Raw genomic sequence first — 23,850 nt, 5'->3', positions numbered from 1 at the left:
AGGGGAAATATGTGATATGTGGTAGATATGCAGTAGATGGGGGTGGAACTGCTGCTATTTTTAGACTGCAGGGTGCATGGCATGGGTCTCATTTTGGATTTTTCGATCTAGGGAGTAGGGAGCAGATCGGGCTAACTTGATGTGTTGATATCATCTCAATATAGTACTTATAAAACACGAATAAAACTTGTAATACCGATGTAAATTACTAATACTAATTGTGCAACTTGTATTTTTACACTATTTGTCTGGGGTTTATAGTTTTTTTTCAGTAAAGATTACAGTATTTTGAGAGTACAACTTATTTTTGGGCTCCCGAGTGTCGCAGTGGTCTAAGGCACTGCATCTCAGTGCAAGAGGTGTCCCTACAGTCCCTGGTTCGATTCCAGGCTGTATCACATCCGGCCGTGATTGGGAGTCCCATAGGACGGCCCAGAGTCGTCCGGGTTTGGCCAGGGTAGGCCGTCATTGTAAATAAGAATTTGTATTTAACTGGCTTGCCTAGTTAAATAAAGGTTAAATAAAAATAATAAAATAATAGAAATGTGGTATTTTCTTATCGGAGCCAATATGTTTTATTTTTAATTTTTAAGGTGAGCTTGTGAAGTAGACTGGCCCTTTAAATTCAAGAACAGCCATGATACAAACATAACAAGCAAAACTAGGATAGCATGACAACATTTTAACATAGGTCATTGTGATTTTCTGGTTTCTTCACAGTCAAGAATTAACACAACATAAACTTCCCCAATCCCATGTGTTTCATGGTCCTGTCGTTCCTGTTTCCTCCACATTTATCCAGATGTATCATCCGGAGCTAACCTACCAGCTGGAGTAATGAGGACCTATCCCATGTCAGGGGCTGGATTTACCCAACTCCCACCTGGGTCAAAGGTCAGACAAATGTTTTGGCTTTCGCTTATCAAGATTAGGGGATATGTGCTACTGCTGTGTGTGGATGTAAATACGTGTAGGCTACAACGTCAGATTGTACAGTTTGGGTTACTTAAACTTGTAAAAGGTCAGATAAATGTTTGGCTTTCTCTTATCAAGATCAGTTAGGCTGCTGCTGTGAAACAAAAACTGTAAATGCCCTACTGAATGAGATATAAGGACTGTAGTTTGGGGTAACGCCTTACAATAACTTTCATTAATAAGCATGATTAAACAATTTAAAGGTCAATGTTTTGGCTTTTGTATATCAAGATTAGTGAATACATGCTTTTGTGAAATACATATAGTACATTTGGGCTGAATGACAGATTGATTTTATGGTAACACTTTATAATAACTTTATAATATAAAATATTACTTTAATTTAACTAGTCAGCATACATCAACTATTTATACATAGTAAATACACTATCAATAAGTTAGTAGTAATAGTGCATTTATAAACATTTATAAGCATTGCAAATTCTAAGCATTATATGCATTACAATAATTTATAAAAAAACATTAAAAAGCATTTAGTATGGCTTATTAATTAAAGTTACGGAGTGGCTGCAGATCCATGTTTTCTGGAACCCTCTTCCTGACAGCTAAAGGTCTGAAGCTTCTTCGCATGTGCGGGATTCTCTACTTTGCGCACAGCAGAGACGGAAGAGGAAGAGAGACATCCCACTCCCTCATTTTTTTCTGTTTCAATGGAAGTCAATAAACTAAGTAGACCAGACCCATGCTATCACAGCTTAAGTAGACAAGAACTGACCATTTTTGTCAATGGTAAATGGCCTCAGTGAAGTATTTTAATTTGACCACCATCTTTGGCGCACAGTCTCTGCTCTTAAAGTTATTAATATAATTGAATTGAATGTGTCTATTCCTACATAATTAATCAACGTATATTTCATTTGGTGTGTGATGTGTTGTGTGTCTGTGAGAAAGCTGGTTAGACACGTCACCTTGTTCCACCTATGCCCTGGCTTGTCTCTGTGCCTAGAGAGAGCATGGCAGAGGAAGGGCTCAACACAGGGGCCCAACATGGGGGCACATAGCAGGCTATGTATTTGTGCCAAGGTGTATTTTTCTTGTTGTATGGCAGTGTTTCTCCAGTCAGTTCTACTTATTTGATGTATTTTTAAATACAGTATATTTAAAAGAACCATATTGACTGAGATGTGCACTCTTGTTTTAGTTTGACCACTGGCTTCCATCCATATCTCTCTGGTTTTGAGCATACGGATTTCAACTGTGTTTCAGCTATTAGGATATCTAAGCTGTGGTGGTGGATGGTGTTGTGTGTTGTGTCAGTCAATAATAACGGACCAGCGAAGGGCCTTGTTGACAGCTGTGGATCCAGAGAGCAGCTTTTGTCTTTGTTAGACAACTTAACTCCATTTAAATGGATATCTCCGGCAAACTATGTAATTAAATGCCTGGCTTGAAAACGCGTGTGTGAAATGAACAGATTTAAGTTTGCGTATTAGTGATAAAACGGGTCTAATGGACTTTATCACAACCATATGCGAGGACTCTACAGTGCTAAACTGCAAAAAAAATACATTGGCTGTGGCAAGATAGATTTTCATAATCCCGGTTCATTTTTGTTGCTTTTTATACTATTTGTTGTTGTTGATTTGATTTGATTTGTAACTTATATATCCTACAAACTATATAATGAAATGCCTGGCTTGTAAACACAGATTTCAGCTCTTTAGTGATGAAAGGGGTCTATCTGATTAAATCGCAACCTTATGCGAAGATGTAGTTACACAGATACTAAACCCCCGTAGGCTTTGGCCAGATAATAACGGTTTATACATGTAACTGTTGAATTTTTGGTATTCATTTATTTGGAGTATGAATAGATCTTTTTACGTGTGTTATTTCATTTTCAGTATAGTTTTTTTTAATGATAGATTCATCCTTTTTCACCAATGATCCATTCTATTTTATTTTATTCTGTTATATTATATTATTTGTGCCATGTGGTATATGTAAGAAACAGAGTCCTCGTAATTTACAGAATTTACCTCACTCGGACAACCAAACATTTGCTAAAAGTTGCCCAATTAGCGTGAGGGAGGGGGGAGGCAACTTCTTGTCGCTCGCGGTGCTCATGTTCAGAATGGTTGTCAGTCAAAACCCATTCATAGCTGTGAAGCGCAAAGCCTGAGCTCTGACATCATGTACAGTGAGGGTAAAAAGGATTTGATCCCCTGCTGATTTTGTCGTTTGCCCACTGACAAAGAAATTATCAGTCTATAATTTTAATGATAGGTTAATTTGAACACTGAAAGACAAAATAACAACAAAAAAATCCAGAAAAACACATCAAAAATGTTATAAAATGATTAGCATTTTAATGAGGGAAATAAGTATTTGACCCCCTCTCAATCAGAAAGATTTCTGGCTCCCAGGTCTTTTATACAGGTAACGAGCTGAGATTAGGAGCACACTCTTAAAGGGAGTGCTCCTGATCTCAGTTTGTTACCTGTATAAAAGACACCTGTCCACAGAAGCAATCAATCAGATTCCAAACTCTCCACCATGGCCAAGACCAAAGAGCTCTCCAAGGATGTCAGGGACAAGATTGTAGACCTACAGAAGGCTGGAATGGGCTACAAGACCATCGCCAAGCAGCTTGGTGAGAAGGTGACAACAGTTGGTACGATTATTCGCAAATGGAAGAAACACAAAAGAACTGTCAATCTCCCTCGGCCTGGGGCTCCATGCAAGATCTCACCTCGTGGAGTTGCAATGATCATGAGAACGGTGAGGAATCAGCCCAGAACTACACGGGGGGATCTTGTCAATGATCTCAAGGCAGCTGGGACCATAGTACCAAGAAAACAATTGGTAACACACTACACCGTGAAGGACTGAAATCCTGCAGCGCCGGCAAGGTCCCCCTGCTCAAGAAAGCACATATACATGCCTGTCTGAAGTTTGCCAATGAACATCTGAATGATTCAGAGGACAACTGGGTGAAAATGTTGTGATCAGATGAGACCAAAATGGAGCTCTTTGGCATCAACTCAACTCGCCGTGTTTGGAGGAGGAGGAATGCTGCCTATGACCCCAAGAACACCATCCCCACCATCAAACATGAAGGTGGAAACATTATGCTTTGGGGGTGTTTTTCTGCTAAGGGGACAGGACAACTTCACCACATCAAAGAGACGATGGACGAGGCCATGTACCGTCAAATCTTGGGTGAGAACCTCCTTCCCTCAGCCAGGGCATTGAAAATGGGTCGTGGATGGGTATTCCAGCATGACAATGACCCAAAACACACGGCCAAGGCAACAAAGGAGGGGCTCAAGAAGAAGCACAGTCCTGGAGTGGCCTAGCCAGTCTCCAGACCTTAATCCCAGAGAAAATCTGTGGAGGGAGCTGAAGGTTCGAGTTGCCAAACGTCAGCCTCAAAACGTTAATGACTTGGAGAAGATCTGGAAAGAAGAGTGGGACAAAATCCCTCCTGAGATGTGTGCAAACCTGGTGGCCAACTACAAGAAACATCTGACCTCTGTGATTGCCAACAAGGGTTTTGCCACCAAGTACTAAGTCATGTTTTGCAGATGGGTCAAATACTTATTTCCCTCATTAAAATGGAAATCATTTTATAACATTTTTGACATGCATTTTTCTGGATTATTTTGTTGTTATTCTGTCTCTCACTGTTCAAATAAACCTACCATTAAAATTATAGACTGATCATTTCTTTGTCAGTGGGCAAACGTACAAAATCAGCAGGGGATCAAATACTTTTTTCCCTCACTGTATGAGTACCTCGTCATGCCGTACGGGTTGATGAATGCGCCATCAGTCTTCCAAGCCTTTGTAGATGAGATTTTCAGGGACCTGCACGGGCAGGGTGTAGTGGTGTATATTGATGCCATTCTGATATACTCCGCTACATGCGCCGAGCATGTGTCCCACATGCGCAGGGTGCATGGTCGCCTGTTGGAGCATGACCTGTACGTCAAGGCTGAGAAATACTTGTTTTTCCAGCAATCCGTCTCCTTCCTAAGGTATCGCATTTCCACCTCAGGGGTGGAGATGGAGAGTGACCGCATTTCAGCCATGTGTAATTGGCCGACTCCCACCATGGTAACGGAGGTGCAGCCGTTCTTAGGGTTTGCCAACTACTACCGGAGGTTTATCCGAGGTTTTGTTCAGGTAGCGGCTCCCATTACCTCACTGCTGAAGGGGGCCCGGTGCATTTGCAGTGGTCGGCTGAGGCGGACAGGGCTTTTAGTCACCTGAGGGCTCTGTTTACCTCGGCTCCCGTGCTGGCCCATCCGGATCCTTCTTTGGCGTTCATAGTGGAGGTGGACGCGTCCGAGGCTGGGATAGGAGAGGTGCTCTCTCAGCACTCGGGTACGCCATCGAAGCTCCGCCCCTGTGCCTTCTTCTCGAAGAAGCTCAGCCCGGCGGAGCAAAACTATGACGTGGGGGACCGGGAGTTGTTGGCTGTCATCAAGGCCTTGAAGGTGTGGAGACATTGGCTTGAGGGGGCTAGACACCCTTTTCTCATCTGGACTGACCACCGCAATCTGGAGTACATCCGGGCAGCGAGGAGACTGAACCCTCGCCAGGCAAGGTGGGCCATGTTTTTCACCCGTTTTGTGTTTACCCTTTCCTACAGACCAGGCTCCCAGAACGTAAAGGCAGACGCATTGTCCCGGCTGTATGACACAGAGGAGCGGCCCATGGATCCCACTCCCATACTCCCGGCCTCCTGCCTGGTGGCGCCGGTAGTGTGGGAGCTGGACACGGACATTGAGCAGGCGTTACGTGCAGAGCCCGCTCCCGTCCAGTGTTCCGCTGGGTGTCTGTATGTCCCGTCTGCTGTTCATGACCGATTGATCTATTGGGCCCACACGTCACCCTCCTCTGGTCATCCTGGGATTGGTCGGACAGTGCGCTGTTTGAGCAGGAGATACTGGTGGCCTACCTTGGCTAAGGACGTGAGGGTTTATGTTTCCTCCTGCTCGGTATGCTCCCAGTGTAAGGCTCCTAGGCACCTGCCCAGAGGTAAGCTACACTCCTTACCCGTTCCACAGCGGGCCTTGGTCGCACCTGTTGGTGAATTTTCTGACTGATCTTCCACTCTCACAGGCTAACACCGCGATCCTGGTTGTTGTGGATTGTTTCTCTAAGTCCTGTCGTCTCCTCCCTCTGCCCGGTCTCCCTACAGCCCTACAGACTGCGGAGCCCTTGTTTACACATGTCTCCCGGCACTACGGGGTGCCTGAGGATATAGTGTCTGATCGGGGTCCCCAGTTCACGTCTAGGGTCTGGAAGGCATTCATGGAACGTCTGGGGGTCTCGATCAGCCTTACTTCAGGGTTTCACCCCGAGAGTAATGGGCAGGTGGAGAGAGTGAACCAGGATGTGGGTAGGTTTCTGCGGTCCTATTGCCAGGACCGGCCGGGGGAGTGGGCGGCGTTTGTGCCCTGGGCCGAGATGACAGAGAACTCGCTCCGCCACTCCTCCACTAACCTCTCTCCCTTCCAGTGTGTACTGGGGTACCAGCCGGTTCTGGCGCCTTGGCATCAGAGTCAGACCGAGGTTCCTGCGGGGGACGACTGGTTCAAGCACGTTGAGGAGACATGGGAAGCCGTCCGTGTCCACCTTCAGCAGGCTGTGACGCGCCAAAAGAAGAACGCAGAACGCCACCGCAGTGAGACCCCGGTGTTTGCACCGGGGGACCGGGTCTGACTCTCGACCCGAAACCTGCCCCTCCGCCTGCCCTGCCGGAAGCTGGGTCCACGGTTTCTGGGGCCATTTAAAGTCCTGAGGAGAGTGAACGAGGTTTGTTATAGGTAACAGCTTCCACCCGATTACCGTATTAACCACTCGTTCCATGTGTCTCTCCTCAGGCTGGTGGTGACTGGCCTGCTCCAGGAGTCTGAGGTGCGGGAGGTTCCTCCGCCCCCTCTGGACATCGGGGGGGCTCCGGCGTACTCTGTTCGCTCCATACTGGATTCGAGGCGCCGGGCAAGGGGCCTTCAGTATCTCGTGGAGTGGGAGGGGTACGGTCCGGAGGAGAGGTGCTGGGTTCCGGTCGAGGACATATTGGACCCTTCAATGCTGCAGGAGTTCCACCGTCTTCGTCCGGATCGCCCTGCGCCTCGCACTCCGGGTCGTCCCTGAGGCCGGTGTTGACGCGCTGCTGGAGCCACTCGTCAAGGGGGGGGGGGGTACTGTCACGACTTCCGCCGAAGTTGGTCCCTCTCCTTGTTCGGGCGGCGTTCGGCGGTCGACATCACCAACCTTCTAGCTATCGCCGATCCACTTTCATTTTCCATTGGTTTTGTCTTGTCTTCCATCACACCTGGTTCCAATTACATCAATTACATGTTGTGTATTTAACCCTCTGTCCCCCCCCCCCCATGTCCTTGTCCGTAATTGTTTGTTGTAGTGCTTGTGCACGGTATGCTGGTATTTACCGGGTTTTGTTTGACCCATTGATTGTATTATTCTGTTGACGGTGGTTTATGGTTATTAAACACAACCATTGTAAATCAGTTTCCGCACTCCTGCGCCTGACTTCTCTGCCGCCAGTAGCATCGCATTACCAATTTGTAAGTCGCTCTGGATAAGAGCGTCTGCTAAATGAGGTAAATGTACACATGATGATGATTTACGAGATGTGTAAATCATCTGCCATTTTCAGCCTCCACACACTAATCAACAGCAACACTCCAGTCCATCCACAGCTGTTGTAGATCAGCTAAATTAGTAATATACACACTAACAATGTCCAATGTCAACGTAAGGACCAGTGGTTCCTTTTGGTCCTTTTGGGGATTATGGCTTGAAATAATATATATTTTTAATCTGCAATACACTACAGTACATAGATTTATAGTAAAGAAATTGTCTTTAACCACTGATACAATGTCAGGCTTTTTTTTGTTACACCCTTCCAATGGTTAAAATTGAAGCAAGGGGTAATGTCATTGCTACTGCAGGTAGCCTAGTGGTTAGAGCGTTGAGCCAGTAACCGAAAGGTTGCTAGATCGAATCCCCGAGCTAACAAGGTAAAAGTCTGTCGTTCTGCCCATGAACAAGCCAGTTAACCCACTGTTCCTAGGCTGCCATTGTAATACAAATTTGTTCTTAACTGACTTGCCAAGTAAAATAAAGGTTAAATAAAAAAATGCTAGAGCTGTGTTTAAGAAGTGTTGACATCTTTCCACAGCCTAAGAACATTTACACTGTATGACCCTCAAGTCAGGGGTAAGGCTCAGGCTGTATAAAAGTATGAACAAGTCTAGCCCATAACCACTGATACAAGGTCAGACAGTCATCCTCCTAATGGTTTATGACTAGGGTAATCTGATCCAAGATCTGTGATTTAGAAGCGTCAACATCTTCCCCAAGCCCAGAAACAGATACTGTTTGACCCTCAATTTATGGATCCAAAGGATGTAAAAGCATGAACAAGTGTCCAGATCGCTGGACCACATATTTACAAGGCAAACACTCTGACTGATACAACCCCGATGACCGGCCGGGCCGGTGGCAAGACTCTTGTTCCCTCTTTCACCTCAAGGACATTAACAGCCTGTTGCTGTCTATTTTTGTAGCTGTTTACTGACTGGGCTGCTGTGACCTTTCGTGTGTGTGTGTGTGTGCACGCTAGCTAGCTAGCTTAGCCTAGTGGTAGTTGGCACAGAGCCGCTAATAGAATTATCACTCTCGCATCTGAAACCGTTAAAATCAGGTGGCGTGCCAGAGGCAGTTAAACGACAGTTATTTAACCCTGTAGGCAATCAGGGCTTTGGATAGATTAACATTGGGGATAGCGGATTAGTCTAGGGTAGCAGCACAGTAGCAATGTTCTTCACATAAACTACCTACTAATCTTGGGGTGTAACATCTTGGTTCTAATCTTGTGGTGTAACATCTTGGTTCTAATCTTGGGGTGTAACATCTTGGTTCTAATCTTGTGGTATAACATCTTGGTTCTAATCTTGTGGTGTAACATCTTGGTTCTAATCTTGTGGTGTAACATCTTGGTTCTAATCTTGTGGTGTAACATCTTGGTTCTAATCTTGGGGTGTAACATCTTGGTTCTGATCTTGTGGTGTAACATCTTGGTTCTAATCTTGGGGTGAGGGAAGGATTATAGGGTAGCAGCATAGTAGCAATGTTCTTTTGACACAACTTTCCTAACTCATAGTACTAGTATGGTCTAGTTTTCTGTCTACTATCAAATGTAGCAGTGTTCCTTAGTGGAAATAGGTAGCTATACAGATACGCTGGTAAGAGTTCCCCCATTTTAGCCTGTGACCTGGTGTATAGGGACCATCAAGCACAATGCAAGTTTGATTTTCTTAACAAGACAGTTAAGTTATTTTACAGAAGATCGTTGGGCATTACTCAAACTCGCATCAGGGACGTTACGGGGGTGCTAGATTTCCTCTGTACAAGTTCCTTATAAAAACAACACCATCCCTGGCCCTGGCTACTAAATAAATAAGCCACACATGTCTATAAGCCGCAGGTGCCTACCGGTACATTGAAACAAATGAACTTTACACAGGCTTTAACGAAACACGGCTTGTAACAAAAATAAATAGGCTTTAACGAAACACGGCTTGTAACAAAAAATACAAAATTAACAGTAAACAGTAGCCTACCAAGAAAGTCATTGGTCACCATCTTCCTTCTCCTGTGCACTGAAACCACTGAAACCATCTCCTTCGGTGTCGGAGTTGAATAGCCTCAGAATTGCTTCATCCGATATTGGATCGTTTTCATTGTCGCTCTCGTCACTTTCATCCGGAGGCTAATCCCCCGCTGAGCCCTCTTCAACACGCAGCAGTCCAGCCTTTCGAAACACGTTGATGATAGTGGATTTTTTGACAATGCTCCACGCTGTCTGGACCCACTGGCAGACTTGACCATAAGTTGCTCTTCGCATGCGGCCCGTTTTAGTGAAGGATTTCTCCCCACTTGTCATCCAAGCCTCCCGCTGAACACGGAGCGCCACCTTAAATGCACGATTTACACTGATGTCGAGTGGCTGCAAATACTTTGTTGTGCCCCCAGGAATCAGGGTGACAAAATGACTACCGTAATCAGAATGATGGGAAGTTTGAGAGCGCTCGATTTAATCTAAACAGTAAACAAAAATAGTTGTTTGACCTTAACCCGTTCGGCAATTTCATTGGTCTAATGAAAGCTTCATGCCGGCAAAAACTGAGCACGTCACAGAATGTGTTTTTTTGGAGAAAAAAAATTCAAAGCGGGAAAAATCCATATATTAGCCGCGTCATTGTTTAAGCCGCGATGTTCAAAGCCTGGGAAAAAAGTTGCGGCTTATAGTCCGGAAATTACGGTACCTAAAAAGGCCACTATAAAATTCCATAAATGCCTTGAAAGTTACCAAAATTCTGGTAGTGTACTGGTAAACTTAGAAAGTTACCACTAATATACCCTCCCTTTGCAACCCTAGTCAGGCTACAGTGTTGTTCTTACATGTAAAGGGAATATTCTCGGAAGAAATCCAGCACTACCGGACATTTTACAGAAGGCAGAGAGGACAAAGGGTAGAGGTAAGAGGGGGACTGTGTATCAGGCTAGCTGGGCAGCCCGTCTCTGGGGTAATGTCATGGTTACGGACAGATCAGGTCTGAAAGGCTGCAGTGTTGTTGTTCTTATAAATCTGATCTGAAGAAATCCAGCACTAACTGACATATTGAACAGTAGAGAGGGCAGAGGTTAGGGGAGAACATGGAGGGATTTATGACCTCCCTGGGTAATATCATGGTCACCCAAACCCCCGGCTGTCAGGGACTGTCTGTCAGTGCTGTTTTATGTGACACATAAACACATTTTGCTTTGAAGTGATCTGAAGGTGAAAGTTAGGGTTAGGAATGATCCCGGTTTGGCCTGGAATTTCCAAATCCAAATCAAATCAAATTGTATTTGTCACATTCTTTGTAAACAACAGGTGTAGTCTAACAGCAAAATACTTAGTTACGGGTCCTTTTTCCAACAATGCAGAATGAAAGATTACAGATACATAAAAAATAAAGATATGTTGAATGTCTTCCCGTAAGTGAACATGAAATGTCTGAGTAGTGTACAGTACATATGTTACTGTACATCCAGTGCTGTATCAACTGAACAACACAGTGGTTGATATATTCCATAGGTTGACCCATGATGCTGATTCCCATTACATCTGGTGTCGTAGCTGTTAGGGAAAAGTGTTGACGCCCTCTTCATTCACTTACTTTGTTGGCCATTAGTCAGTCAGACGAGAAGCCAATGGTTTTTACCTCAGAGCTGAGTGCTGCCCCTGGGTGTAAGTTACACCACTCTGAGGGAGGAGGTAGGAGGAGAGGAGCAGCAGGGCTTGCTATTTTTATTATATTTTACCTTTATTTAACTAGGCAAGTCAGTTAAAAATTCTTATTTTCAATGATGGCCTAGGAACAGTGGGTTATCTGCCTTGTTCAGGGGCAGAACGACAGATTTTGTACCTTGTCAGCTCGGGGATTCAGTCTTGCAACCTTTTGGGTACTAGTCCAACACTGTAACCACTAGGCTACGCTGCCCTCTGGCAATCCAGAGGGATTAGTGACAAAGATGACTGGGATGTGTGTGTGTGTGTGTGTGTGTGTGTGTGTGTGTGTGTGTGTGTGTGTGTGTGTGTGTGTGTGTGTGTGTGTGTGTGTGTGTGTGTGTGTGTGTGTGCGTGTGTGTGTGTACATGGTCAGCTGACATGTTCCCAAATCCAAGCGAGAAAGCTCTCATTATCATTGTCACGGCGATCGTGTCACTTCACCAGGGATCTATTTATATCAGAGCCACTGAGGTGGAGGGATACGCTCTAAGAGTGGAGGGATACATCACATTCTGTAGCTGAGTGTGAGTGATAATGTTGAAGTGCTTTGACATTAGAGAGGAAATAGTTCCCCACAGTCTAGTCTAGGTCTACAGTCTGTGGCTGAAGTAGGTTCAAATATTTTCATTGACCTTAAAAGTCTTCCAAAAAGAGGGAAGAAGACAGCAACATCCTAGAATGGACTGCATTTCTGTCTGATCATTTCTCAGATCATTTTGCTGTTTTCTTAAATGCGGACATGTTTTTTCATATTTGTCATTTTAGATAAGAGCATACCTGTAATTGATTATTTTAATCAGACTTTTACTAGTGTAAATAATCCACGAAATACAGTGAAATATTACACGAATTGTATGATGTTTTAACAGTAATAAACATACTGATGCATTTTTCTCTTTATTTTAGCTATTTCCACCCAGGAAATCAATCACAGGACGGGTCGTCCACATCTGCAACCTCCCCGAGGGCAGCTGCACAGAGAATGATGTCATCAACCTGGGACTGCCCTTCGGGAAAGTCACCAACTACATCCTCATGCGCTCTACCCACCAGGTACAGTACAATGTTATTCTCTCCAAACACAAGCACACAACGCCAAACACAAGCACACAACTCCAGTCCTCCAGTCCCAGAATGGCCAAAAAGTGAGTTCGTTTTTGGTCTTACCTGATGATTATTAAAAGATTAATTAAACGATTAACTTAACGACTGAGGCCTATCCCGACAGACTCCTCACAGTGAGCCCTAGTCGTTGGAAATGCCTCAAAGAACAAACCTGTGGTTTCGCTTTACCCTCACAGCTACTGCCATTAGCCCTGTGGGATATCACTGCAGAACAAATACTCACTAATGTATACAGCACCACTAAGGAGTCAAGTCACACTTCAATGAACAAAGAACTGCCATGGAGAAACGCAAACCAAAGGACGTGTGGCCCTTTGCGAACGTCTTGAAATAACCCTCGGTTGCTATGGACCAGATACCCCATTTCCCCCCCTCACAAACGTCTACTGCTCTACTGTGGAGTCTAGTCACAATATTAGTCACATATATTTGTTGGGAGAAAAGGGTCAATGCCCTTGACAACTGGAGCAGTTCTCTAATGTCTTGAAATACCCCTGTGTTGCTATGGACCAATACCCCTGTGTTGCTATGGACTAATACCCCTGTGTTGCTATGGACCAGTACCCCTGTGTTGCTATGGACCAGTACCCCTGTGTTGCTATGGACCAATACCCCTGTGTTGCTATGGACAAATACCCCTGTGTTGCTATGGACCAGTACCCCTGTGTTGCTATGGACCAGTACCCCTGTGTTGCTATGGACCAGATGAATTGTTTCCACTTCATATTATCTTGTAATACGATAAGATGCCTTTTTCTCATGGACCATTTTCCATTGTAATGTGATAATGATGTCTTTTTTCCTACGGTCCATCCAACCATTTTATCACAGAACATGATGTCTCACTCAGTCTCTAGAATTTCATTTATCAGACACTGTATTAAAATGACTCATTAATGTCACCCACATCACATTCAAGGGGCTCGACTACACTAAAATCATGGGTGTTGGTTACCCAGAAATGTATCTGAGCAGATTGTAACTGTCTTTCTGATTTATGATGCCAATGAAATATGATAACCTGGCTGGGATATAGAAGATTTGCTCGCACCTTGTTTGACATATGTTATTGCAAAAATGTTATTTGAAAAAAAGGACGTTAAACTGTCACAAACAGTTGTCTAACACTGGTGTCTTTCTCTCACTCCACTCAACTTCCGTTGTGCCCTTTAGCAAGGCACTTAAGCCCTAAAGTCTGCATGGGGTGTTGCAGCCTGCACTGTGAATACTCTCTGCGCAAACATCTCCAACCTGTGTGTGTTTGCCTTTTGAAGGGGTTGGGGTAAAATGTAAGACACATTTTCTTGGACTGTAAGGGAAAATGGATCAATAAAGTATTCTTCCTCTTCCTCTTCTTCACTCCACAGGCGTTTGTGGAGATGGCGTACATTGAGGCGGCCCAGGCTATGGTTCAATACTACCAGCTGACTCCAGCCACGATCAACGATCAGAAACTACTGATCAGGATGTCCAAGAGATACAAGGAGCTTCAGCTCAAGGTGAGTTGTACTGGGTTGACAATGTGGTGTTGAAATGTTTATTACAGTTGTTATTTAGCTCATACCAACTGTGTACTGTATCTACAGTACAGTATCATATTATGGTGTAAAACGCTCTGTTCATACAGAAACCAGGTAAAGACGTTGATTCAATCATCCAGGATATCAACTCTCTGAGGGAAAGGGACGAGATGCAGGAGATTGATCAGTAAGGCGACTTGTTTCATTCTTTCCTTGTACATTTTCTTAGCGGCAATTTTTTGTTGTAATATGCGATTGTCCATGTACGATCGATCCCCTGAAGAAGACGACAAATAATGGAGGAAATTATCCAACACTACTTCCTGACTACAAACTGCATATTAATTATATTATTTCCTCCCAGCTACATGCCAGAGAGAGCGCGGTCCCGTAGTCCCATCAGCCGCTCTCTGAGCCCTCGCTCCCACAGCCCCAGCTTTACCTCCTGTAGTTCAGCCCACAGCCCGCAGGGGGCACCCTGCCGAGGAGGCCCGGAACGGGGCTCCTGGACCGCCAAACACATGAGAAAGGGGGATGAGGACAGAGAACGAGAGAGGGAAAGGGAGGAGGTGCCATGGAGGAACGGAGGTACAGTGGATGACGACAGGCTGAACGGGAGAATGCAGGATCGACGGAACAAGCCGTACCTGAAACCCTCCGACCGAGACCGGATCAGTCCCAGATCAGCGGACGAAAGAGGAGGAGGAAGTGGGGAGGGGATGAGGGGGGGAAACAGGGGGGGAGACTGGTACCCCCACCCGCGGGGTAGCCCTCAGGGGATGCCCCCCTTCCCTTCGTACAGGAACATGGATGAGGACTCCTACAAAACACAACACGTGTACAAGTCAGAGAAGCCCCTGAGGCCACAGTACCAGAGACATGAGGAGGGGAGAGTCATGTCAAAGAGGAGAGATGGAGGGGACTACCACAGATCCAGACACTCAGAGTCAAAGCTGGGAGAGGAGTCTCTTCCCACCAGGACAGGAGAAGACAGAAGACAGAGAGGAGTGTCCCCGACACGGGGAAGGAGCAAGAAACCCACCATGAGACACGGAACGGAGAAACTGGAAATAGAGATTACTGAAAATAACGTAAGTGCTAGGATTTTTTTTTAAGTAAGTAAGATTTATAGGTAAAACAGAAGTTGGACATGTACGTTATATCTTATTTACAAACAAATGCCGTATCATTACAGGGAGAAACCGCTGAGGATCAGCGATCCAAAGAGAAGTCTGTTTCTCCTCAACGAAGTGGCAAACATGAGAGTGAAAAAGACAGCGAGGCGGAGGAGTGGGAGAGTGGGGACGACACGGAGGGTGAGTGCTGGTACCCCAAGAACATGGAGGAGCTGGTCACAGTGGACGAGGTAGGAGAGGACGACTCCATCATCGAACCGGACCTCCCTGAGCTGCAGGAGCATGAGGACGTGTCAGCCTCAGACCTCCACAAGGATCCTACGGAGGAGGAGGAGGAGGAGGAGGAAGAGGGGGAGGCTCCACGATCAACCTCCACCCCCAGTCCCAGGCCCTGCTCTGAGAAGGAGTTAGCCCAGAGAGAGGATACCAAGTTGGGCAGAGGAGGTGGGGTAGGTGGGGTGGTGGATCCTACACCTACAGAGGAGAAAGATGGGGAGATTAGCACAAACCCCAGCCCCACAGACCAGTCACTGCCACAGCCACAGCCACAGCTACAGTCACAGCCACAGCCACATCCACAGCTACTCATCCCAGTAGCCTCAGAACAGATCAGTTCAGATCTGGATGATTTCCCCAACCCAGAGTTCAAGGCAGCCCTGGAAGAGACGTGTTTGGAAGCTGAAGTACTGAAGAGTGGAGCGCCGACGCAGGAGCTGGTGCTAACCAATCACGCTGGTGCGTGTGAAAGCAGCAAGACCCAGGATGTAATACACAAGATGGAGGACGTGGGGAGGGAATTAACGGTCATGGAGCCAGACATACAGCAGCACAAGGCTGAGACTCCTAGAGGTACAGAACATTTGCTCTCACTATGAAATAATATGTCCAGTATTTTACTTCCTGATAAAATAAGCCAGTATCGGGATTTTGAATCGTCATCCATGTTTCCTGTTTATTATTGGACAGATGTTATTCTTCTAGATTTTATAGGTAACTTATGTTCACTTCTCATTTACAGTCATCCAGAATTCAACACATGTCCCACGTCCTATAAACCTGATAGACATATGGGCTCCCTCACCTTCTAGAGAGCAGGAGAAGATTATCAGTGAACACAGCATCCCTCTGGGTAAGGACCAAATTACTTTTATTTACATGAAGTATTGTTGTTGTTTTTTGTTGTATGTATGCTATCTGCAATGTCATTTTAAGTCCAGTAGCAATTGCCCCTTGGCCTTGGAGACAAATAAAGCTTATTGAATATAATATGATTATTAATCAACAACCAGTTATACCAATGCTATCTTTGCCTGGAGTGAAAGAGCGCATGTGGTAGCTTCAGCTGGCCACTTGTTGAGAGCAAGGTGTTAAACGCACCCCTGAGATGTGTTTATTTAGGCCTGGAATGACATAGGCACACACACAACACATGACTTACTGTGCCTCGTTGGTGAACGCTACACATGAGTGGACTATGATGGCCTTCGAGTGTGTGTGTGTGTGTGTGTGTGTGTGTGTGTGTGTGTGTGTGTGTGTGTGTGTGTGTGTGTGTGTGTGTGTACGCGGGCGTGTGTACGTGGGTGTGTGTCAGTGTATGTGCACCGTGTGTGTGTGTGTGTGTGTGTGTGTGTGTGTGTGTGTGTGTGTGTTTCACAGCCAAATGCTACGGTCATTCACAATTGAGTAGTGTCTGGCTGCAGTGTTGTGTTCTCCCATGAGAGAGACAGTGACAGTGCAGCTGATCTAGATCAGCTCGAAGAGTTGACAACTTCCCTCTGTCACACTGACAACAAGGCTACTGATGAGGGGTGGAGGGGCCATGCTGCCCGCTGACTTTCCTCCTAGCTGCCTCTGTTTCAGACCTGGGAGTTAGCCCTGGGTAACCTCTCTAGCCGGTCAGTTACATTGGTAACACTACATTACGTTACTCTAGTCCCTGTGTACTAACACTCTAATCACATTTGTAACAACTTTTATTAACAGTTCTAGAGGTACGTGGGCTGTGTTCTGATTGGTCTGATGCTGTTGTATGGTCGGGGGATTCTCTTTTCTAATTGGTCTGCGGCTGCTGAAGGGGTACATGTTCTATTCTCTGATTGGTTTGTGCTGTTCTAGAGGTGTATTAGCAGTTTTCTGATTGGTGTGTTGCTGTTCTAGGGGTGGAGTTCATCGTGCCCAGTACGGGGTTCTACTGTAAGCTGTGTGGCCTGTTCTACACCAGCGAGGAGACAGCCAAGACCTCTCACTGTCGCAGTACTGTCCACTACAGGAACCTTCAGGTACAGCAACACATTTACTATTAACATAGGTCGTTCTAATTAGACATGGTTATGAGGAAGAGGAGGAGGAGGAGGAAGAAGAGGAGGAGAAGGATGAGGAGGAGGAAGAGGAGGAAGAAGAAGAGAAAGAAGGAAGGGGATGAACGATGATGATGATGATGATGAAGATTTTGATAGCAGGAAACACTAACCCTCTCCATCGTTAACTTACACTACCCCTTGCAGAAGAGTCATGAACATATGTGTGACATGTATTAGTTATTACGGGGAACGCTTGAAAGCTTATCACTCAGTGACATCATTGTGAGACCAAAGTTCAGAAAAATGTCTTTAGAGTTGAGTTACAGTGTGGCACATGTTACCCAACCATGGGACAGAGCACAAGATACAGAGATCAGTCACTCACTATCTCTATTACACACACACACGCACGCACACACACACACACATACGTCAAAATCCAAAGCTTTTTTTCCCTCTCCACCGTGGGTGTGGTGGTGGGGGGGGGGGGTCCTACAGTGGGGTGTCAGAAAAGGAGACTTTCGATGAGTGAGTAGAGTAGAGGGTGTTAGTGTGGTGCCCATGGGAGTCTATCCATTACTTTACTTCCTAAAGGCTCCCAGCTGCTCTAGTCCTTCCTGGGGACCTACTTTGTATACAGGCAACATGTAGACTAAGTGGCGGATAGAAAGTCCTACATTTGTTAGACCCATTGTGCTCTTCAAGTAAAGTAAAAACATTCTGAAGGTTCATTCCCAATAGGCTCTTGGTTCAGCAGGCCAGGGTATTTCTGTGCGGCTGTGAACAGGCAGTGGAAGGGGCAGCCCATTGACTACAGGAAGGCCCCCTCACAGTGTTGAGTACTGGGAGTTGTATTAGGTTACCTATTAGTGCCCAATGCCCATCCAGGCACATCCACACACACTCGCACGCAAACACCCCCCACACACGCAAACACCCCCCACACATGCAAAGCTGCACAGCTGAAAGCAGCCAGAAGGGGAAAAGATTCCTTCACATTTGATGGATTACATTGCGAGGGTAAAAAACCTCAAGAACAGTTGCGCTGTCCGTCAAAAGCTGAGGGGTTTTGTGTGTATGATTGTGTGTGTCGGGGCTCCCTGCTGCTACCCGCTTAGCCGAGAGCAGGCTGGTGATGATGGTTTTGGCCTTTAACAGGACTGGGGAAATACAGTGAATGTAGAAACTAGACAGGTTAATGTCTGTTCAGGAAGCACCTGCCTCTCTCTCAGAACATTCCACTCTCTGAGGTCTCCCTCCTTCACTATTGTGTCAAACAGCAGTAGCTCTGGCTGAGGAGTTTCTATGGCGGAATATGCATAAGAAACTCAGTACAGATGAATCAGGTCTCCTTATTTTAAAATTCACAGGAAGTCGGATGGAGTTGTAGTGTATCATAGTGGAAAGCGAAATAAAGGTGGAACGTGGATAGCTGTGTTATAGGCTAAGTATTTGAAGGCAGTTGAATATCCCACTTAAAGGGGAACTCTACAACTACGTACACAAAGCTAACTTTTATATTTGTGCTCTTCACAGAAGTACCTGTCTCAGCTGGCAGAGGAGAGTCTACTTGGTGCACTAACTGACACCTCAGCTACAGAGTGACCTCTGACCTATACTCATCATTCGGTACTATCAAGTGGATATGGTGGACAGCGTTGCGTGTGTGCTACAGACTGAGTGATCTGAGCTTGCCAAGGACCACTCAACGAAAGAGACATGAATAAATGACATATCGGATGGAAGTCACACGGTAAAATGCACTGGACCCGGAGAGAAGAGCGATTCTATGAGAATTGCTTGGACTAAAACTCATTGCTAAAAATCAAATCAAACCAAATGTTATTGGTCACATGCGCCATATACAACAGGTGTAGACTTTACCGTGAAATGCTTACTTACGAGCCCATTCCCAACCATGCAGAGTTAAAAAGAAAGAAAAATATTTGCTAAAGAATATAGTAACACAACAAAATAACAATAACGAGGCTATACAATATAGCAATATGTTTGATTTTGTACATAGTATAAAAATACTGTAGTTTAAAAAGGTTCCAGTGTTAATGTACTACATTTGTGAAAATGAAAACCGGTCACCAAAGATTTGTGTTAAAAGATATTTATCTATCTCTCAGCCTTTGATTTATTTGCAGTAGAGAATAAATGTGTTTGTTTTTCATCACAGGAATAAACACAGCCTTCTTCCTAGTAATTATTGTGGAAGTCAGATTCTGTGATATAGTGAACTGAAACTCATCCATATTAGTATTTGTCCTGGTTCTGGTTACATGTTGTTCTATGTAGCTGTACTCCAAATAGTACTATAATCATTTGATTTAACTTTTAATTTTAGTCTGTAAAGTGTTAGGGATATTACATAATGTGTTTTTAGATGCAAAGTGCCTTAGAACATATCTGCCATTGGTAGTGTAGAAGTAATCCTCAGGTTGGTTTCATTCAGATGTTGAATTTTGAATGTATATTTCATTACACAGTGTTTTTGTGTATAACTGAAGGATATGAAGGCCTACACTTGTTATACCTACTGTGTCTGTTCATTGAGACAAAATGGAATACGGTTCCCGACAGACATGGACAAAGACATATCAGTCTGAAAGATATGTAACTTTCAAAATACAGAAATCATCCCTGTATGATGCATTTTGCATCAATTTTGAAAGTTACATATCTTGAAAACTTAAGTGCTGTAAATGCTTTAGTCCCAAAATTCTGACAAGCAGAACATTTTGGGACTATGTCATCAATCGACTAATGAAACAAATACCTAAATATATTTTTTTTGTGTGGAATTTTCCTTTAAATTGAGATACAGTTTTGCCAAAGTATCGCCATACGTTTTCTTCAGGTTTTCTTCTATTGTGTTTTGTCCTGTATTTGATTTAATTTAAAAATACTTTGACAACTTTGTGAATTGTAAAGTTTGTTTCAATCAGGTTCAATATTTTGCAAATGTCTAAATAATTTATACAGTGCCTTTAAACTGTAGAGAAACTTGAACTGGACCATGTGTGTTATTTAAGAGTTAAATTAAGTGTGATTTTAAGTCAGTATAATATCTTGTCGAGGCAGGGTTTGAAACTTGCTCTCTCTCTCTGTTTTCTACACTGTGAATGTTGCTCCAAGTTTTAAGATTGGGTTTAAGATTTTGTTGAACTTTTCTTATGGTTATTTTCTGATGCAATCATTTGAATAAAAATGTTACGAGAGAAAGCTGTTTGTGTATCAGTGGCGGAGGCTGAGGGGAGGACGGCTCATAATAATGGCTGGAACGGCACAAATGGAATGACATCAAACACATGGAAAACATGCGTTTGATGTATTTCATGCCATTCCACCTATTCCACTCCATCCATTACCACGAGCCTGCCTCCTTAATTAAGGTGCCACCAACCTCCTGTGGTGTGTGTGTTACCAATTTAGCTATTTTCTCTATTTTCTCACATTGAATAACGGGATGCAAAATAATGAGTTTAGTTTATTAGACAATTTGGAAAGCAAAACACAGTAAAAGACTACGTGCATAAATAAAATCCTTGAGAATGAGAAAAACTGGTACTTCCATGTGCATGGGGCATTGTGACGTTCTACTGTTTGAGGGGAGCGCCCCCAGATGTTAAGGTAGGATATTACACTTGTCAGACAAAACGAATTGTATAATGATTATTCCTTTTGATAGCACAGACTTTGTCAAGTCAACTGCACCCTTGGACTTGATCATTGACATTACACATTACAGTCAAATAGGATTTTTTTTTACAATAAACTATCTATCTTTGGACAGTTTCCCAGTAACAACTTGTTATGTATACGAGTTACCTCTGCTGCAGAGGATAAATTCATTAGAGTTACCAGCCTCAGAAATTGCAGCCCAAATAAATGCTTCACAGAGTTCAAGTAACAGACACATATCAACATCAACTGTTTTTTATTTATTTATTTATTTCACCTTTATTTAACCAGGTAGGCAAGTTGAGAACAAGTTCTCATTTACAATTGCGACCTGGCCAAGATAAAGCAAAGCAGTTTGACACATACAACAATACAGAGTTACACACGGAATAAAACAAACCTACAGTCCATAATATAGTAGAAAAATAAGTCTATATACAATGTGAGCAAATGAGGTGAGATAAAGGAGGTAAAGGCAAAAAAGGCCATGGTGGCAAAGTAAATACAATATAGCAAGTAAAACACTGGAATGGTAGATTTGCAGTGGAAGAAAGTGCAAAGTAGAAATAGAAATAATGGGGTGCAAAGGAGCAAATAAATAAATAAATAAAAAAATACAGTAGGGGAAGAGGTAGTTGGATGGGCTAAATTATAGATGGGCTATGTACAGGTGCAGTAATCTGTGAGCTGCTCTGACAGCTGGTGCTTAAAGCTAGTGAGGGAGATAAGTGTTTCCAGTTTTAGAGATTTTTGTAGTTCGTTCCAGTCATTGGCAGCAGAGAACTGGAAGGAGAGGCGGCCGAAGGAGGAATTGGCTTTGGGGGTGACCAGAGAGATATACCTGCTGGAGCGCGTGCTACAGGTGGGTGCTGCTATGGTGACCAGCGAGCTGAGATAAGGGGGAACTTTACCTAGCAGGGTCTTGTAGATGACCTGGAGCCAGTGGGTTTGGCGACGAGTATGAAGCGAGGGCCAGCCAACGAGAGCGTACAGGTCGCAGTGGTGGGTAGTATATGGGGCTTTGGTGACAAAACGGATGGCACTGTGATAGACTGCATCCAATTTATTGAGTAGGGTATTGGAAGCTATTTTGTAAATGACATCGCCGAAGTCGAGGATCGGTAGGATGGTCAGTATTACGAGGGTATGTTTGGCAGCATGAGTGAAAGATGCTTTGTTGCGAAATAGGAAGCTAATTCTAGATTTAACTTTGGATTGGAGATGTTTGATGTGAGTCTGGAAGGAGAGTTTACAGTCTAACCAGACACCTACTGTATGTATTTGTAGTTGTGCACATATTCTAAGTCAGAACCGTCCAGAGTAGTGATGCTGGACGGGCGGGCAGGTGCAGGCATCGATCGGTTGAAGAGCATGCATTTAGTTTTACTTGCATTTAAGAGCAGTTGGAGGCTACGGACGGAAGGAGAGTTGTATGGCATTGAAGCTCGTCTGGAGGGATGTTAACACAGTGTCCAAAGAAGGGCCAGAAGTATACAGAATGGTGTCGTCTGCTCAGAGGAGACAGCGTGAATCAGGCCTTCATGGTCGAATTGCTGCAAATAAACCACTACTAAAGGACACCAATAATAAGACGAGACTTGCTTGGAACAAGAAACACAAGCAAATTTGAGTCCAAATTTGATATTTTTGTTTCCAACCTTTGGTTAAATACTTACCTAGTTAAACACTTGTCTACTTAAGTAAAGGTTAAATAAAAAAGAATGATGATTTCTGCATGTGTGGTTCCCACCGTGAAGCATGGGGGAGGAGGTGTGATTGTGTGGGGGTGCTTTGCTGGTGACACCATCAGTGATTTATTTAGAATTCACTGCACACTTAACCAGCATAGCTACCACAGCATTCTGCAACAATACAACATCCCATCTGGTTTGCGCTTAGTGGGACTATAATTTGCTTTTCAACAGGAGAATGATCCAACACACCTCCAGGCTGTGTAAGGGCTATTTGAGCAAGAAGGAGAGTGATGGAGTGCTGCATTAGATGACCTGGCCTCCACAATCACCCCACCTCAAACCAATTGAGATGGTTTGGGATGAGTTGGACCGCAGAGTGAAGGACAAGCTGCCAACAAGTGCTCAGCATATGTAGGAACTCCTTCAAGGCTGTAGGAAAAGCATTCCAGGTGAAGCTGGTTGAGAGAATGCCAAGAGTGTGCAAAGCTGTCATAAAGGCAGAGGGTGGCTACTTTGAAGAAACAAAAATATTTTTTGATTCGTTTAAAACTTTTTTGGTTACTACATGATTCCATATGTGTTATTTCATAGTTTTGATGTCTTCTATTATTCTACAAAATAGAAAATAGGAAAGATCAAATAAAGCTCTGGAATGAGTAGGTGTGTCCAAACTTTTGACTGGTACTGTCTGTTCTTACCCCTGGGCAACATGGGCCTGGGAAGCTCACACGGATATTGGTATCCACACACAGTACCTACTTCACCAATTATATTTCAACTCAATACTTGTTGTATTTACTTCTTGTAAATGTGTAGAATTGCAGGACACTTCAGTAGTGCTAAACACGGCTGCTAGAATCTTGACTAGAACCCAACAATGTTATCATATTACTCCAGTGCTAGCCTCTCTACACTGGCTACCTGTTAAGGCTAGGGCTGATTTCAAGGTTTTACTGCTAACCTACAAAGCATTACATGGGCTTGCTCCTACCCATCTTTCCGATTTGGTCCTCCCGTACATACCTACATGTACGCTATGGTCACAAGACGCAGGCCTCCTTACTGTCCCTA

General features: G+C 44.3%; 1 protein-coding gene and 1 non-coding gene across 3 annotated transcripts in view; both read left to right on the top strand.

The window, feature by feature from the left end:
• The window catches only part of rbm20 (RNA binding motif protein 20), a 91,307-nt gene extending 70,681 nt beyond the window's left edge, over positions 1 to 20,626 (top strand). For both annotated transcript variants that reach the window (XM_045707939.2, XM_045707940.2), the window contains exons 6-14: positions 803 to 894; positions 12,221 to 12,367; positions 13,807 to 13,938; positions 14,067 to 14,146; positions 14,324 to 15,050; positions 15,155 to 15,944; positions 16,114 to 16,224; positions 17,253 to 17,374; positions 18,932 to 20,626. In XM_045707939.2, coding sequence (XP_045563895.2) covers positions 803 to 894; positions 12,221 to 12,367; positions 13,807 to 13,938; positions 14,067 to 14,146; positions 14,324 to 15,050; positions 15,155 to 15,944; positions 16,114 to 16,224; positions 17,253 to 17,374; positions 18,932 to 19,000 — 2,270 coding nt within the window. In that variant the 3' untranslated portion in view covers positions 19,001 to 20,626. The remainder of the gene's footprint in view (positions 1 to 802; positions 895 to 12,220; positions 12,368 to 13,806; positions 13,939 to 14,066; positions 14,147 to 14,323; positions 15,051 to 15,154; positions 15,945 to 16,113; positions 16,225 to 17,252; positions 17,375 to 18,931) is intronic.
• On the top strand, positions 12,523 to 12,656 carry LOC123739783 (small nucleolar RNA SNORA18). The gene has a single exon (XR_006767927.1). It is a non-coding gene; the product is annotated as a small nucleolar RNA SNORA18 (small nucleolar RNA).
• Positions 20,627 to 23,850: the final 3,224 nt, after the last annotated feature.

This window comes from Salmo salar, chromosome 02 (assembly GCF_965601325.2).
Source record: "Salmo salar chromosome 02, fSalSal1, whole genome shotgun sequence".
NCBI classification, from domain to species: Eukaryota; Metazoa; Chordata; class Actinopteri; order Salmoniformes; family Salmonidae; genus Salmo; species Salmo salar.
This window is presented reverse-complemented; position numbering and strand designations above follow the sequence as displayed.